The following is a 17776-nucleotide window of genomic DNA, read 5'->3' on the forward strand; positions in this document are numbered from 1 at the left end:
ACCCGTTTATGACAGATATAACACTATATTGGTAACCTGCAAAATTGCTTTCAAAAATATGAATACTAGCTTTATTACTGCCATTTTATTAGTATAAGATTATATTGTTCTCAAAAGACTTCAGCGGTTCTTAGCCATGTCTTTAGAGCTTAGGAAGTCACCCCCGAGCAAGGTTCTGAGGAAGCAAGAAATGGAAAGGTAAGTTTAAATGAAGAAGCAGGAAAGCGATGAGTGTGGAGGAACAATTCCTAGGACTGGAAAAATTTGGGATAGATGGGGTCCTGAAATGGAGAGAAGCCAGGGAGATTCATTGGGGGTGCTGGCAAGAACAGGGCACAAAGACAAATGTCATCTCCTCTGGAAGTTGGATCAGACTTCTGTGGAATCGATCTGCAATGGGCTGTGGGTAAGTACTCGTAAAGCGAGTGCTTGACCCCACATCATTTATCGAGCATCTACTATGTGGGAGAGAAGTGATAGACTCTGAGTGTTCTCTACAAAATGGTGAATGTTCCAACATTTCTACGTTCATCAGGTGGCACAACCATCTAGAAATTACAGAACAGATTGTGACTGAGATCCAGCTGTGGTGTGTTTTGTTTTGTTTTGGGGGAAAATAGAAAATGACAGGCTGTACTGATTTCTTCATAACCATGAAACCCTCTGTCACTTCTTCCTTCTTGCTGTGCTGTTTCTCCTCTTTCTGTTTTGATTGGCATGCGGACTTGCTCCCATCAAATGAGTTAGACAGGATGGGAAGGTTAATTTATTTAAGGGAATGTGATTTGACACTGCAGGGAAAACAAAAGGCACAATGTGTAACTGTCTTTAAAGCAAAACAAATCAAAGCACTGATAGAACCCAAACTGAGGTCCCCCGGGGGCTGAAGAATCCACATTGTTTGGGGGGTTTGAACAATCACAGAAAACCAGCTCCTCTGAACACCTACTGGCTTCAAAGTTTGGGCTTCTGTGTCAGAGGGACTAGAGTTCAAATCCACACTTCACAGACGTGCCCCCCTGGCCAGGCTGCAATATGGAAAGTCTGGTTCCTCAACTATTAGAGTAATAACAAAACTAACACCTATCTCATAAGTTGTTGTAAGAATTAAATGTGAGGACGAAATGCTTGGAATGCCCAAAGCCGACAGGTGAGAGCTTCCTAGAATTATTTATTTAAAGGCAATAGGTGAACTCATAAAACAGAATTGATTCCTAGAAATAATATCCTACATTTGATCTGAATTAATCCACTTCTTCAGAACCCACTATGAATCTTATAAATGTGACTACCCCATTGGTTCAGTTCAATCACCTCATGTAAATTCAATATCAAGTGTCCCCACTCTTTTATCCTCCTAATTTTAGAATGTTAATCCCAAGAAAATAATCCTAATACCACCCACATTGTCTGCATTTAGGGGACAGGACAAGGGTGTCCGTGAATTATCACACAAAAAGAAAAGGCCTCTCACTATTGGAGGGCTGTTCTGAAGAGGTCAAGGATAAGTCAGCCTTTTCAGAACATTTTATTGAAAGGTCTCAAAATTAAATTTGCCACTATATGATGCCTTGTAAACTCACACACTTGCAGGGAGGAAAAATGCAAGACAGATGAAATAAAACAAAACAAAGCACTGTGGGTCTTAAATTCCTGAACATGAGTTTATTTTTCTGTTCCTTAGTATCTCGTAGAAGGACTGGAGTTTTTGACCTCTGCCCCTGACTTTGAGACAGTGATGGAAAGGGGATGAGGAATCAAGGAGCAAAGGTTGAAAGGACCCTTGATGCAGACGCCGCTGGTCTCAGTAGGGATGCTGCTCCGTGTTGGGTGCTGGCGGGGCTGCGGTGCCAGGAGACACCCCCCACACATGCCCGCAGACCGGTGTGGGTCCTCACGCCGCACCAAGCCAGCGCTGTTGTTATGAAGGTGTCAGATGTGAAACTGTGTAAACAGAGTGACATGGAGGCCATTCCTGCCTAGTGACCTGTACCAGAAAGGTCTATTTTTAGAAACTGCTACAAGTGACTGTGCCCTTGGAAAGAAGGCAAACCACACACTATTGCTATTTTTGAACATTTCTGTGCATTTGGGGCTGTGTTCTAAAATGTATGTGAAAAAAAAGAGAACTATCCCCGATCTCTCAAGTTGAAAATCTGAATTTTGAATTTTACTTGTACGTCCTGACCAAGAAGAGGCATGAAGCTAGCCTTTCATTTTGAGGAAACTGACACTGATCCCATCCTTTTGGGCCAAAGAGACAAGGAAGGATCATAGGCATGCCCCCCCACCCCCGCCACCAAGCCAGAGGAAGGCCGAGGCACATCTCCTTGCTGCGAGCCTCGGTAGGCGTTCTCATCACTTGGCAAGTTTGTTAGAGACCAGGCGCCCCCCACCCCAGTCTGATTTAGGAAGACTACAGGGATTCGCATATTAAACAGGTACCACAGCTGATTTTGAGGTAAGTCCTCTGAAGTTCAGACTTTGAGGAAGAACTGCAGCAGGAAGAAGATAGGAAAACATGAAAGTTGCTGAAGAGTAGGAAGGGAAATTCATTGAATAAAACGGGAACACACCAAACGATCAGCTCCTTTCTTTCTTTCCTTTCTTTCTTCTTTTTTTAATCATTTCTTTTCTATGAGAAAGGAAAAACCATAAGATGAAAGCAAAGCAGGGGCGCCTGGGTGGCTCAGATGGTTGGGTGTCTGCCTTCGGCTCGGGTCATGATCTCCAGGTCCTGGGATCGAGCCCCATGTGGGGCTCCTGGCTGGCTCGGCGGGGAGCCTGCTTCTCCCTCTCCCTCTGCTTCTCCACCTGCTTATGCTCTCTCTCTCTCTCTCTCTCATGAATAAATAAAATCTTAAAAAAAAAAAAAAAAAAGATGAAAGCAAAGCAGAAGTCCAGCGTTGGAGATGTTACGTTCGCCCCGACACAGCCAACTTGGTGGTAGAAAGCTTGGCTCCTCCTCGGCCTGCGTTTCTAGTCCTGCAGCCTAAGTCTCAGTCCTTCCATTTCTGCACCCGTCAGCTTCCAGAAAGCAGGCAGCAGTTGCTCCAGAATGACCCTTCTCGGGGGTCAGGGGAGGGGCTCTGCCGTCCACTCCTATACTTAAGTTCTTCTACGTCTATGGTCACTGGCAGGTCATCTTCTCCCATCGCTCTTTTTTTTTTTTTTTCCTGACAGATTTGATTTCTGTCCAGTTTTGGTTTGACTTTCACTGGCAGGAAACACAAGCCCCCATCAGCCAGCATCCTGTTCTCTCACCCACATCTTTTGGGCTTTGGGGCCGTAATATTGGGCTAAAAGGAGGGCGGAAACCACTTCTCTTGGAAAGGACAGGAACGCCTCCACTGGCAGGAATTTGCGGAGTGGTAAGCCAGCAGCAGGTGTGAGCATCTGCTGGTAACCAGTCAGTGATTGAATGGGAGGGCACCAAACCCCGGGGCCACCATCTGTTTTCCTTTCCACATGCTGTCTTTACTGTTACCACCTTCTTACAAAGGAGGAAGGAGGAAGAAAGGAAAGTGAAAGGGGAATCAGTTGGCCCAGAAGTCACAGTAAGGAGCAGGGTTGGGAAGGAAGCTCGGTCAGATTCAAAGGCAGGACTGCAACCGCTGCACGGCACTGCCACTGGAGTAGGGGTTTGGGGAAGGAACAGAAACCTCCCCGTGACAAGGTGACTGCAACGGGCCACATTCCGGTGAGGCTGGCAGAGCCGGGAGGACAGGGAAGGGCAGGCCCTACAGTCAGAAGCATTCTGCAAGCTGCGTTCCCAGGGCCCAGCTCCCAGACAAGAGCCTGGAAGGCTCCCTTACTAAGGGGGAGGCCCGGGGCGTCAAGGGGGAGGGAACTAGGTAGCTCTCATTTCCCAGAGGGGAGGCCTATACTTCCAAATACAATTCTTTGGTGGAGGATACAGGTGACAAGTTCAGTGACAAGACTCTTCACCATGAGGGCACAGAGAGGGCCGTGACGATGAGCCCAACCTGCCCAGGCCAGGGAACCTTTACTGTAAGAGAAAGGACTACCCTGTCTAATGACGTCACTCACGGCAGCCAACTTTGTGTGGCCACTTCCCACACCAGGAAGGGAGATACCGCGGGTGGTGAAACTAAGCCAGAGGTTAAGGCCCCCAAATAGCAAATGGTAAGACTGGGATTCGAAGTCACACCAACTGGCTGAGAGCCCGAGCTGATCACCACCACGCCACCCAGCTGCTATTGGGCATATTTTTGTTTTCATTTCACAGATATTTCGTGAGTGGGTATCATGTGCCAGGAGCCATTCCAGGCACTGGGGACACCCCGCAGAACAAAATCTCTACCAGTTTGGAGTTTCTATTCTCATGAAAGGAAGCAGAATGAATAACTTTGCGAGTGTATGTCTCATCGGTACAAAAAAAAAAAGAGAGATGTGTTGGGGACACAGCAGGGAAGGGGCTGCTGCAATTTTTAGTTGGCTGTATGGTGAAGGCTGGCATTTGAGCAAATACCTAAAGGAAGTGAGGGAGCAAATCAAAAAGGCATAATGGATACAAATGTTTATTTTTTTAATTAAAAAAAAACATACATTTTTAAAAAAAAACTTACTTGCAACCACTAGTGACAAAACAATGATTCTCTTTCACCATTTCCTCCTTAAAGTTGTGCAGGTGAAGGACGAAAGGTTATGAAAATGTCTAGCTCCCGTGCCAAACTCCGGAAAGGCTGTTTTAGGTGCCCAGGGCTTGCTTGCAGGCCCTGCTTCTATAGGAGCGATAGAGAACGGCTGATTCCCAAGAGACACCTTTAAAGAAACATGCCAAAGAATCCTTTTCAAATGCTCCTTAGAACCACAGTCTTCAGGAAAACAGCATAGCAACCTTCCTACCTAAACAATAAACACACTAACCAAGCAACCATCCCCCCAGGATAATTTTACACCTCCCACCCACTAAGCAAATAACATCACACAGGAGCCTGACAGCAGCATAAGCGGGAGTGGAAAAATTGCATTTCTCAAATGCACTGACCAACTGTTACAGTGGACCCCTAAACAACGCGGGGCTTAGGGGCGCCCACCCCTCACAGTCAAATATCTGTGTAGAATGTTTGACTCCCCCCAGAACTTAACTACTCGTAGCCTACGGTTGAATGGAAGCCTTACTGATAATAGTCTATTGATATATTTTGTCTATGTATTATAAATGGTATTGTTAGAATAAAGTAAGCTAGAGAAAAGAAAGTGTTAAGGGAATCCTAAGAGAAAATACATTCATAGCACTGTATTGTTTTTATTGAAAAAAATCTATGTGTAAGTGGACCTGAGCAGTTTGAACCCATGTTGTTCAAGGGTCAATCGTGCGGAGCAAGCATCCAGCAGCTAGTGAGGAGGGAGTGGGCCTCCAGGCCCGTGAGGCAATTGAACATTTTTTTTTTAAGATTTTATTTATTTGTTTGATAGAGGGAGAGGCAGCAAGACAGGGAACACAAGCAGGGGGAGTGGGAGAGGAAGAAGCAGGCTTCCCGCCGATCAGGGAGCCCGATGTGGGGCTCGATCCCAGGACCCTGGAATCACACCCTGAGCTGAAGGCAGACGCTTAATGACTGAGCCACCCAGGCGCCCCTGAACCAACATTTTAGTAACAGAAGCAAAGGCACAGAGAGGCTGATCTTAGAGGCATCATTTTACTCAGGACTAACAGGGGTCTTCAAAACTGCCACATGTGAGGACCCCAGAGGCAACAGAATCATGAGGAGACGGGTGGTAACAACTACAGAGCTGGGGTCACCACTTTCACTCACAGCGGTCAAAGAAAAAGAAGCTTAGGGGTCATCTCAACTCAGCAGACCCAGGGGTTTCTCTGCCTTTTGAAGGTTAAGAGTCTGCATAGAGCTCTGGGTGCTTCCAAATCTATATTTTAAGCCTCTTCCCAGGACTCTAGTACGACACCTGTAATCTTAGAGCCATTATAATTAAATAAGACATAAAAATATATAATCTAGTAGGAAAGTGGACAGTAAAGACAGTGGAATTGTCCAGAACAGGACAAAACCATCAGGACCTTCCAAGCTGTGATTTCCCATTGAGGACATGTATAGCGTCTTTAACAATGGGTGACGTTTAACCATTCTTTCTGGAAACCATTTCTCTACCCCTCACTTCCAAGCAGTGTGAGACTTGTGCTATGGCTATACAGGGTGTGATTTTTTTAAAAACCGGGACTGACAAAGGAAATGAATATTCCATGAGGACAGATAGCCGCTCCCATGCTTGTTCCACTCCAGGACCTCTTGACATTGTCTTCACGTAGCATGAATAAGTTCAATGGCATCAAGCAAGCCATCTTTCTTTTGCGGTTTGTTTCCTGGGGGCACCAGCCAGAAATGACACATAGAAGGAACGTGGCAACTGTGGTATGGTGGGTATGGTTGTACCCGCTAAAAACAGCCGGATGGCCCCGCACCTGCTGGCAACACTGAGCTCCCGACACAACGGCAGGTGGTAACAGCTCAGGTCACAGACATTCATGGCAGTGGGTGTGGGGGGGGAGGCCAAGTGCTGCCCATGGACAACCCCTCCCCTGCCCACACCATTTATCAGTAGCAACATCTCTTAATGAGCTTTTCAAAAAATTCCACCTCCATATAGCAATAATGAGAAACAGGCCTCACAGAAATGCACGAGCCGGAGCCACTGGCGGGGGGGGGGGGGGGGCGGCTCTTCCCCAGCAGGCCTCTCTGGCTCCTGGACACCCCTGAAATCCCTGAAGCAGGGGTCTCCATGTTTGCTCTGCAGCTCCCTGCCACGAACAAGGCTCTGGCCTGCTCCTTGCCTCTCCTGGTTTGCCGTCCTGGTTCCCCTCCTGCTTCTATCTTAATGTCCCCGTCCCCTCTGCTTGTCTTTCTTCTACCTCTTAGTTCTTACCTGCTTGTGGTTTCTCTTTATCACCTAGACTTACAGCTCAAACCAGTGGTTCTCAAACTTTACTGCACAACACAATCACCCAAGCAGCTTTAAAAATGTCCAGTGCCAGGTTACACCCGATACCAACTGAACTCTGGGGGTGGGACCCCAGCATTGGTTTATTTGTTTTTAACTTCCTCCATAAATTCCAATGGGTAGCCAAGTTCGAGAAGGAGTAGCTTTAAGCCATTTTGATTCAAGGGTGCAGAATTAAACATATTTGGTTCATATTCTAAATCAGAATCATCCAAAAGTGTCTGTTCAAGCTGGTGCGCCCACATTTGGAGCCAGGGGAAAGGACGCCACAATAATTTCTGAGTGACCTCAGAACTCAGACTTCATATCCTTTGTAAAGGCCGGATAGGTATTTGAGTGCCGTTCTTTAATGGTTGGGCACAGAAGGGTGACTCCTGCTTGGAATACATTTGTTCGAAGTAAACCCATGTCATCCCAGGAATGAAACGGGGTCTTTCATCATCAAACCTCCTTCGCTGGGAAACAGCACGGCATTCCTTTGCACATGGGCTAGCGTTCGCTGCATAGCCAGTGAGCATATGTCATCCATTGAATAAAAATAGTGGTTATCATCATGGGCTACAGGAAAAAATGTCCCTTTTCTCATTACAGTAAGGGAGTCTCATTGCATACCTCTCAGGAAACCTAATAACGTGTTACATGAATTTTCCATGGGAAGGAACAACTGGTTAAGAAATCAAATACGAGACTTCTAGACAGTGACATTCAAACCTAGGACTCCAGGGGAGCCAAAAACTGCTCTGAGCATGGTCCCAGCAGGATTGAAATACCTCCTCAAAGCATACTGAGCAAATTCCCATGATGCCAGGCCTCTTGGAAAAGTTTCTGGGGGTCGAAGGCCGCCACAGCTGCCTCCTTGCCTTCCTCTCCACCACTTGCTCAAGTGGAAAAAATGTCTAAAGGGGTAAGTTACCACAGTTCTCAGTTATACTGATTTCCCCTCTGGGGAAGTCTAAGCCTGGGTCCCCAGCTGGGGGGGACCCAGCAAACTGTACTCCAGCCTGGGGTTTGTACTCCCATCCCCACTATTCACCAGGCCTTTGCTCAAATTCCGAACTACCCCGAGCAGAAGAGCAGAAGGACATGTGAAGTATGGGTGAGGGGCGACGGGGGGTTTGGGGAGGGGCAGGGACGACAAGAGGGTCCTCGCCAGCGTTCAGGGGGCATGTGGAGGTGGGAGGTGTAATACGAGAAGCGACAAGCTTCCAGCACAGAAATCCCAAGGGCGATAGGCCCACCATCCCTGGCACCGCTCTAGCTCCGTGCCCTCCTCAGAGGGCACAGGTGTAACACAGCCCCTTCCCCTGCCTGCGCGGAGGACTCAGCCACAGAGCACAGCCTGGAGCCCTTTTTTATGTCTTGAGAAGCAATTCTTGGGACTTACACCAACCTCTCTCATTTGGCTTCTGGTTCCAGGTGAGGAGAAGGAAGCCACGCGTGTTATGCGCAGAGGTGAGTACCTGGCGCTTCAAAAACAGTTTTTCAATTGTCTCCAAAAGATCGTTGCTCCCTAATTATCCTCAACTCCTACTGCCTGTCCACGCGAGAGTTATCTTTTAGCATCATTTTCCCGAAGGCCACAGACTGTGCTGTCTAAAGAACAATTTCCCAGTGCTCAGCCTGTGCCACGTGTGCCGATGTAACCTAAGCATTTAAATCAATGCAACAAAGATTCCCCAGGAGGCGAAAGCCCAGGCGGCGGCCTGAGGGTCCCCTTCTGTAGCTCAGCCTCCCACCAATGAGCTACGACTTGCTTCAGAATCAGAGCTCTTTCTACTTAAGTTCTCCAGGGAAGGTGGTCTTAAAAAAAAAAATCCCATTTTGAGCTTGGACCTCGTTGATATTATCCTTTAAAACGAAATTTCCTTTTAGCAAAATCATTAGAATCAGAAATTTTAGGGGCGCCTGGGTGGCACAGCGGTTAAGCATCTGCCTTCGGCTCAGGGCGTGATCCCGGCGTTCTGGGATCGAGCCCCACATCAGGCTCCTCTGCTGGGAGCCTGCTTCTTCCTCTCCCACTCCCCCTGCTTGTGTTCCCTCTCTCGCTGGCTGTCTCTATCTCTGTCAAATAAATAAATAAAATCTAAAAAAAAAAAAAAGAGAGAAATTTTAAAACTCCTATGTTCTCATTTGTGCAAATAAATCAGTGCATTAAATAGAACAATGGAAGGAGAATGCAGTCCAGTAACTTTTCATGAGCTGAGGCTGTACAATACATACTCCTCACGGAATAATGGTTTAATATATTATTACAGTGAAGCATTTTCAAATACACTGTGTTATTTCATCCTTACAGCAGCTGAGTAGGGAAGATATTATCACTGTTCTCCATTTTCAGAAGAAACTTAGTCTCAGAGAGATTGATTTGTGCCCATGCTACCACGGTCAGAACACAGCAGGGAGGAGGTTGGCATCGCAATGACAGGGCCTCCCCCTGGGCATGCTGCTTACCATGTCATACCCAAGCACTGGCAACTTGGTGCTGGCGTAATCTGGTTTAGAGATTGTCAGTTTGTAAGGAAAAATCACAGATGCTTCTTATGTTCCAGAAAATTTCAACCCACCCTTCAAACTTCGTTGCTTTGAAAATAGGGAGTTCTGTTCAATTTATTCTTTAAAGCTCTTAATAAATTCTTTCTTTAAACTGCTTTAAAATAGTTCAAAAGGGACATCAGATGGTTAATCAGAGTAAGCTGCTTTAAGAGTATAGATGCTTTTTAAGGGGATAGACTCAGGCAGGTGGTGGGGGGGGTAGCAGAACAGTGTGAAGGAGGTAGGGAATGGATAGTAATAGATTTCCAAGAAATTATTTTCTTTATAAACTGTAACCGTGAGTTGAAAACGAACTGATTTGCAAAATCCTTTTTTTTAAATTAATAGTTAATAGCACTAATTTTGTATCCTTTAAGAGGGTCTTAAAATGCATTCTGTTCATTACCAGATACTTCTTTTGACATCACTGACTTGCAAATCCTAAGTGAGCTATAGCTTCACAACTCAATCTAGACATAAAAAGAGTCGCAGAAATCTGACACAGAAGTGGCAAATGTGTGAGCCACCCATCCATCCCAGTCCATTCCAATAATGTCATCCCACCCGTTTATAAAAAGAACTGTTCTGCTAACGGTCAGATATGTGGGATGGGTTTTTGGGGGGAGTGTGGGCCCGAGGGTTGTGGTAAACTTAATTTCATTGCCATTTTTGTTAGAGGGAGGAAGCTCTTATAAAGCAACAAATAGTTTTATTTCCAGAGGCTGATGAAGAAGCCCAAGCCAGCCGGAGACAGAGCGCTGACCCGCATTTGATCTGAACCCCACAGGACGTTCAGGGTCAGTGGGAATCACTTCTTCATTTAACAGTTTTTCCTGGATGAGTTAAAAATCAATTTATGGGGTTTTTCTAATTTTGGTTTTTGTCTGTTTTTTTTTTTAAGCATCACACATATTTCTAGACGGAGGAGGCGGTGAGTAGAAACGTTAGTTCACTGCTTGAAGTGCCAAGAGGCCCCGAGACCTATGTTCTCAGAGACCAAGCTTCTCACTTGGGCTGCTAGCAATTGGCCATGGGCCAGTCCCCACACATCTATGGATGCAGTTCCCTCATTTCCTCCTCCAGGCAGAACTGCAGACCAGAAGGTGACAGAACCTGGATTCCCACTTTGGCCCCACTACACACAGCAGTTCGCATACGTTAGGCAGATGCTTATTGTTCTTCACTAATTCAACCCTCTTTTCTCTTCAGTCTTGTCCCAGTAAAATGTGATCAACTCCTGCTTCTCACACACACACACATATCGTCAAATAAAAAACAACAAAGAAAACCCAACCAAAACAAAAAACGTTCCCTTCCAACACTGTCAACTCATAGCATAAATGAATGGAAAGGGAAATGCTAGATCAAATTTGCAGAAACGCTGGGAAGGTTTAGGAGTAAGATCTCATTCTGGAAAGGGACTCGCTGTTCCCCACCCACCGTTTACTGTTCTCAATCAGGCATACAGCCTCCTATGCCCAGAAAGACCCTTTCCCCACCACAGGCCTCCCCTTAACTGGGCCCACCAATCGTATGCTGTGTTCTAGAGGTTAAAGTAGACTTCTCACAAGAGGTAATTTACTTAACAAATATGCATTATATTTTCAGGAGATCTCATCACCGTGCTGTATATATGCATTTCTCATTTAATTCTCACACTCCTCAGACGGACTGAATGACTTGCCCAGGGTCACAGAGCTAGGACCTACAGCCATCAGACTTCATACCGAGGCAGCCTCAAACCTGCATCGCTGCCTCACGCATCCTCTCTCCGAGAAAGAATGAAGTCTGACTTTTATGTGGCTTCACGTGGCCTACATAAGCCTCACAAAACAAGGACAAAACACCGTGAACTATACCCCAGAATTTTTCTAAGCTACACAGACCAACAAACCATTGATACGAAATTTAGGAATACGATGATACTGGGAAAAAATAGCACCTTGATGCAGAAGGTTGGGAGGATGGATTTGCCAAGAAAAATGGGGGTTGTGGGGTGATCAAAATTGGGAGTACAGATCCATTGGTCACAATGCCATTCTGATTATCCCATTCAAGATAGAGATCGAAGTCCCAGCTCAGGGCAAGAACAGGAGTTTAGATGAATACCCAGCAATTAACCACAACAGTCTATTCTGAAGTGGAATTGTTACCTCTTGTTTTTTAAATTAAAATTGTAGGCTATTTGCGAATAGCAGGGAGTATTCCGTGTATTAAAACCACCTGGCATCACCTTCAGGAAAGTTAAACTTGAAGATCTTTTCCTTTGTTTCCATTTTAACTGTTACTTGGTTCTAAGACTTGTATTTCACACACACCTGCCAGATAAAGTCTCTACTGATTTTAGAGAAGGTTTGGAGTATTGACTCTTAATTGTGTACATGTCTGCTTTCCTCATTCAAATCCTTTGTACCGTCCTTGCATTCCACAAAGGTTTTCCTTCTTCAATTTTCCTTTAGCTAGAAGATGTTTGTTTTCCTTCTGGAAGGTCTTTTCTTTGGCCCACTTCTTATTTTAGCATTCTTCTCCATCTATCCATCACTAACTGTAGACCTTCCCTCTTCGTATACCCAGCATGCAACACCCAACACATTCTCTGCTCCCGCACCATGCACACTCCCCCTTCACTCCCTGTTCCTGGAAGACTAAACTCTGCCTTAGTCATGGGTCAGCAGATCTTGTAAGGTCTTTGACCCACAACTCACTTGAGACTTTGCATTTCTCTTGTCACTGTAGCCTTTAAAGAAGGTGTTTCTACTCTTGACCGTTTTTGGTCACTGGGTAAGACACCCTCAATATTTACATAAACACCACTTCTCTGCTCTACATATGTTCTTGGCAGTTTTATGATGGATGGAGGTGTTGCCCTCACCCACCCAAAACTAACTTTAAAGGGAAAAAGAGGAGGGTACAGCTAGAGATGCTGATACATAAATTTTCACTACACAAATGATTTCTCTAGAAAACAGACCCTCCAATTATGTTTCCAGGAAGCCACCTCAAAGTTTTTTAAAAGTACAGAGATCCCTTAGGAAAAGAAGGAAAGTTAATGAATGAAATATACAAGTCACTCTATCATGAATAGGTAGAAGGAAATGAAATCTCAGGACCCGACTTGGGCCTACGTAGAAAGACAAGACTTCTCAAGAAAATGACAGCTCTACTCAATACAAAGCCAGATTAATCCAGAGCAAAGGGGCTTGCTGCTACCCAGTTCTCTGAAAGGTCAGGGAGGAATGTCCATCCGTGTCTACCGAGGTAAGTTTATAATCCCCATCTCTCAGTATGTGCAAGAAGTAAAGACAGCCTTCTTTTCCTCAAACTCTGAGAGTTCCATTATAAAAATCAATGGCATAATAGATGAGATAAGACATATTCAAAAGGCATCTTGAGACGAAATGTTTCCCATTCCAGAAGCAGGGACTGCAAGGATCCTCAGTAACCTTATCGATCACATTAGCATATCTAAAGAAAGAATGTGTCAATCAGAAGGGGATTTGGTGTGGAGGTGTGGGGAAGAAATGAGATGGGAGAGCAGGGTTTAGGCAGCATGACTCCCTGCAGTCTGGAGGGGAAAGGGTCCCCACTCACCAGTGTGAGCATCTGGGCCACCTGGCAGACATGTCCCGAGGGGAAACTGGGCCATCAGAGTGAAGGCCAGCACATGCTGGGGCCTCAGCCCCACTCCTTTCACTCTGAAGGAGATCACCATTATGGTCAGACTTCTTATTTAGTTTTCCTGTCAGATAAGGTATATCTGGATAATGTAAATTAACATTCCTAAATTTCATGAACTCCTGGGCGCTGTCATGACCTGTCATGACCTGTACCTGTAAGGCTGCTGACCAGCCCCTTAATGATAGTAAATTCACCAAGGGAATAAGGGGGTGGGGTGGGGTGGTGAGGAAGGCTTCTTGATAACCAGGCGATCAGCATTTTTGGCCATATGGCAATACTCCTGTGTTTTGCCACATGCCCCACTAACCCAATCCAGAATAATAATGATCAAATATTACACACCTACTATGTACTTATACTTTATCCGTTAAATCCACATAATGCCCTTTTGTGGCAAGAATTATTATTTCTATTTTATAAATGAAAAAATTGAGGCTTAGAGAGGTCCAAGGCCACACAACTTGCGAATGACAAGGCCAGATTTCAACCCCAGGACTGTCTCCTGTTCTGCTAGAAGTAATTCAGATCTCATGTCATCATTGACTAGAAGGCAGAACAGGAAGCCAGCATGACTACTTTTCATAGCCAGAAACAGAGCAACCCTCTCCAGAAGCTAATCTATCACTAGAGTCCCATCAAAACAAATCAAGAGTATGGATTCCCCTCTCACTCCCCAGTAGATAAATGCCAGTGTCCTAAAGTTGGGCTTTGGGTGCCAATGCCAAAGCGAGTTTCAAAACCTTCAACAGTCCTTTGGACACATGGACTAGGTCTCATGGTTCTGGGACTTCCTACACATCTGCTTGAGAAATCAGCCACCATGTTTGAGATGACTGCTTTACTCAAATTTGGCCCATAAGGAATGGACCTATGCCTAGAGTTGGCCAATAAGATGAAGAGCAGCAGCATCTGTTGTTACCAGGTGGTTACCATGAGTATGCAGAGGATTTCATTTCATCTTTCCAATCACCCTGTAGATATTTAAAGATGAGGAAACTAAATCTTCAATGAGGTAAGTTGCCCAAGGTCACACAGCTAGACGACCCTGGAATGATATGAGCCCTGGGTCTGATCAAACTCTTACGTTTTGAGCCACTCTACATCCTTGGCCAGAGAAGCCATGTCTGGTTAGATGGCCCTGAAGAGAAGCCAGACACAGCCCAGCACTGAGGAGAGTCACTAGACCTGGAGACTTGGTAAGACCACACCCAGGGCTATGTTTTTGTGCTTGGGAGGAGCTGCTGGTCCCCTCAGCAAGGGTTCACTCAGTAAAGTTTGAGGAATGCATGAGTGTAGGAGTGAATGGTCCCATGAGAGTCTCTTACGAGTGATGAAAAGATCAGCTAAATTTTCACATCCTGAAAATAGTGTAGCTTGATGAATGACTCCTAGAGTTCCAGCCAATGTGAACATTCTCAAATATTATAACATTTAGTTGCCACGTAAGGCAGCCAAAACCTGATTAGTGAAGAAATATCCAAATAAGCAAAATGTGCAGGCCTAGGGCTTAGGAGGTCACGGTAATGACTATCAAGTGGCAGGGAGAAGCAGAAACAAGGGTAGCTACATCTCTTCTGGTTCTTCCACTTATCAGCTCTGCTACCTTCAGTCATTTCAGCAACCTCTTGCCTGTAAGTGGGGATAGTGATAGCTATCTCACCAGATTCTTGTGAGGTTAAATGAGCTAACATATGGAAAACACCGGGGCAGTGCTTGGTTTGTAATAGTGCTAAAAAAATTCTTTTTAAAAAAACTCCTTTACCCTTTCTATAAATAATTTCCTCCTCCAAGATGCGGGTTTCCCCAGGAGTAGGACACTTCTTATTCTAAGGCACTAAAACCAATCACAACCCAAAACTTTTCCAAGAGCCACCAAGAGTCATCAGGAGGCACCACCAGGAAAACAAGACAAAGCAAACAAAAGAAGGAATGTGCTTGTTTTGCTGACCGCTGTGGTGTAGGTGAGGCTAGAGGAATGCCACCTGAAGCTCCAAGCCAACTGCTTTCTCTAGTTCCACAATGAAAGGAGGCCTCGTAGAGCTCTGACCACATCTGGGACCGGAGTCACTTTGCATTACACCCAGACACTTAGGAAGTACAGTGAGGCAGAGCTGTGCCAAGCCCGATACCTGCTGGGAATGTCATTGTTTCAAAAGAAAGTGTGTCTGAAACACCTTTGTCTGAACTGTCTTCACTCAACTTCCTCCTCACATGCCACAAGATGGATAAGGAAAAAAAACAGCGCGGGGGAGGGGGAGGGCGGGAGGCTCAAGGATCCACGCAGGGAGATTTAAAGAACAAGCTACTGGTCCTGGCTCTTGCCAGGAGGTGGGGCAGGGTGGGGGCAGCTGCAGGAGGGAGAGTGGAGGCACCGCACAGCCTACCTGCGTACCACCAGCCTGAGGGTCTTGTAGGATCCTTTCACCAGGGAAACGGCCTCCCTCCTGGAGCTGCTCAGCGCCACCTCATTGATGTGCACCACCTCGTCCCCGGCCCGCAGTTTGGAGCTCACCAGGTCCGCTTTGCCCCCTTCTTCGATCTGCTCAGAGACAGGAGAGAGCCCTAAGTAAGCTGTCCAGGCCACGCTGGACTTTTGCGGAGCCCGACGGACCGGTTATGACCACGCCCCCTGGCAGCCAACCCCAGGGTATGGGGGGAGAAGGCAGGGACTGCCTCTTGTTTTCCACACCCTCTAGCACCCAGCACCCTTCCTGCCCACAGAGGGTTCAGAAACATTAGCTGAAGAGGTGAAGGAACTCAGTTTCCATCCAAAAGACCCTGTGCCATTCCGCTCATGACCTCTACCCCTTCACAGCTTCAGCTCCCAAAGTCCGCTCAAAGCAACTGTGTTATTCCTTTACAAGTTGAGTTCTTATCTCATTTTTTGTTCTAAAATTATAATTCACTGGATAAGTAAACTGTGGTACATCCAGACAATGGAGTATTATTCAGCACTAAAAAGAAATGAGCTATCAAACCATGGACAGACATGGAAGAACCTTAAATGCATATTACTAAGTCAAAGAAGCCAATGTGAAAGGCTATGTACTGCATAAGACCAGCTACATGACATTCCAGAAAGGAAAAACTATGGAAACAGTAGTGAGATCGGTGGCTGTCCGGGTTAGGGGGAGGGAGGGATGAATAAGTTTAGGGCCGTGAAACTGCTCTGTATGAGAGTAGAAGGATAGGTACACAACATTATACCATAGAATGTGTAACCCCAAGAGTGAACTGTCATGTAAACCATGGACTTTGGGGGATAATGATGAGTCAATGTAGGTTCATTGACTATAACAAATGTTCCACTCCGGTGGGGGATGTTGATAATGGGGGACTCTATCCAAGGGAGGGGGGGGCAGGAGGCATTTGGGAACTTTCTCTACTCCACTCGATTTTGTGTAAACCTAAAACTGCTGTAAAAAATAAAAGTCTGTTGAAAAATTATAATTCATTCAACAAAGTGATTCAATACTGCTTTATACCAGAAATTGTTCTAGGTGCCAAGGCTGTAACAGTGGACAAAACAGAAACCCTTGCTCTTCTGGTGTTTAGGGTAGGAGTGGGGAAGCAAATCCTAAACATAACAAACAACTGATTACAGTACGTTAGAAGTTGATGACGTATTTTGGAAACCAACAGAACAAAATAATGCTCGGTCCAGTTGTCATGTGCCAATGGATACTTGTGGAATGTCAATAATGATGAAAGAGAATAAAAAGAGAAAAAATAAAACAAAAGCAAAAATCACATTAACAAAACCTGACCCATATTTTCTCTTTTTTCAATGATTACTCACTACAATTGGCCATATTTTCCAAAAACCTTCGATAGATCTTAATATATATAAAATGGACCAAATTCCTATAATGAATTTGTAAGTTTGGCCCTTGCTAGCTTTTATTTTATTTATCTGGTGGTTCTGAGTTTGAGGAGTGAGACAGAGAACGTGAGTAAGGGGACGTCACTTAGGAGGTCTAAGCTTCAGACACGTCATCTATGATAACAGATGGGGGATAATCACACCTGCCCCACAGAGCTGTCTCGAGGATTAAAGAGGTAAGCCACACGAGCTGGGTAACACAGCTCCTGGCCTATGGTAAGATTTAAAAAGTGGTAGCTATTGTTTTCATAAATCATATGTCATGAAGATCTTTCTATTCATAAAATATTCTGTGATGTGAATGTAACATGGTGTGTTAGCCATCCCCTGTTGATCACTTCCTCCTGCCTTTCTCCCCTTCTCATCCTACTAATCTTCTCTCCAACCTTCTATCAATGCGCTCATTCCCAAACACACTAGGCTCACTCTAACCACAAGGCTTCGGCACCCGCAGGTCGGGGTTTCCTTCTACCTGGACTGCTCCCCACGCCTGTAGCACCCTTGAGCCCCCTATACAAACCCCGAGATGCCAGTGTGGTTTTAACAGCCGGCGCTCTGGAGCCAGACCGCATGGCTCTGTCACTAGCTGTGTGACTTTGAGTGGCTTATTTCACTTTATTCCTCCTCTGTGTCTGCTTCTGTAAGAAAACAGAGCTTTCCACGGAGATCGTTGTGAGGACCGAGTTCATCACTTACTGAGCA

The 17776-nt window shown here is 45.6% G+C and overlaps 1 protein-coding gene across 2 annotated transcripts in view; it reads right to left on the minus strand.

Moving 5' to 3' along the window:
* Positions 1–17776, minus strand: part of SHROOM3 (shroom family member 3) — a 304580-nt gene that overhangs the window by 176728 nt on the left and 110076 nt on the right. For both annotated transcript variants that reach the window (XM_087864063.1, XM_045790030.2), the window contains exon 3: positions 15576–15730. In XM_087864063.1, the coding sequence (XP_087720189.1) occupies positions 15576–15730 (155 nt within the window). The remainder of the gene's footprint in view (positions 1–15575; positions 15731–17776) is intronic.

The sequence above is a fragment of the Ursus americanus genome, chromosome 8 (assembly GCF_024610735.1).
Source record: "Ursus americanus isolate L20-20 chromosome 8, mUrsAme1.1.p, whole genome shotgun sequence".
Lineage (NCBI taxonomy): Eukaryota > Metazoa > Chordata > Mammalia > Carnivora > Ursidae > Ursus > Ursus americanus.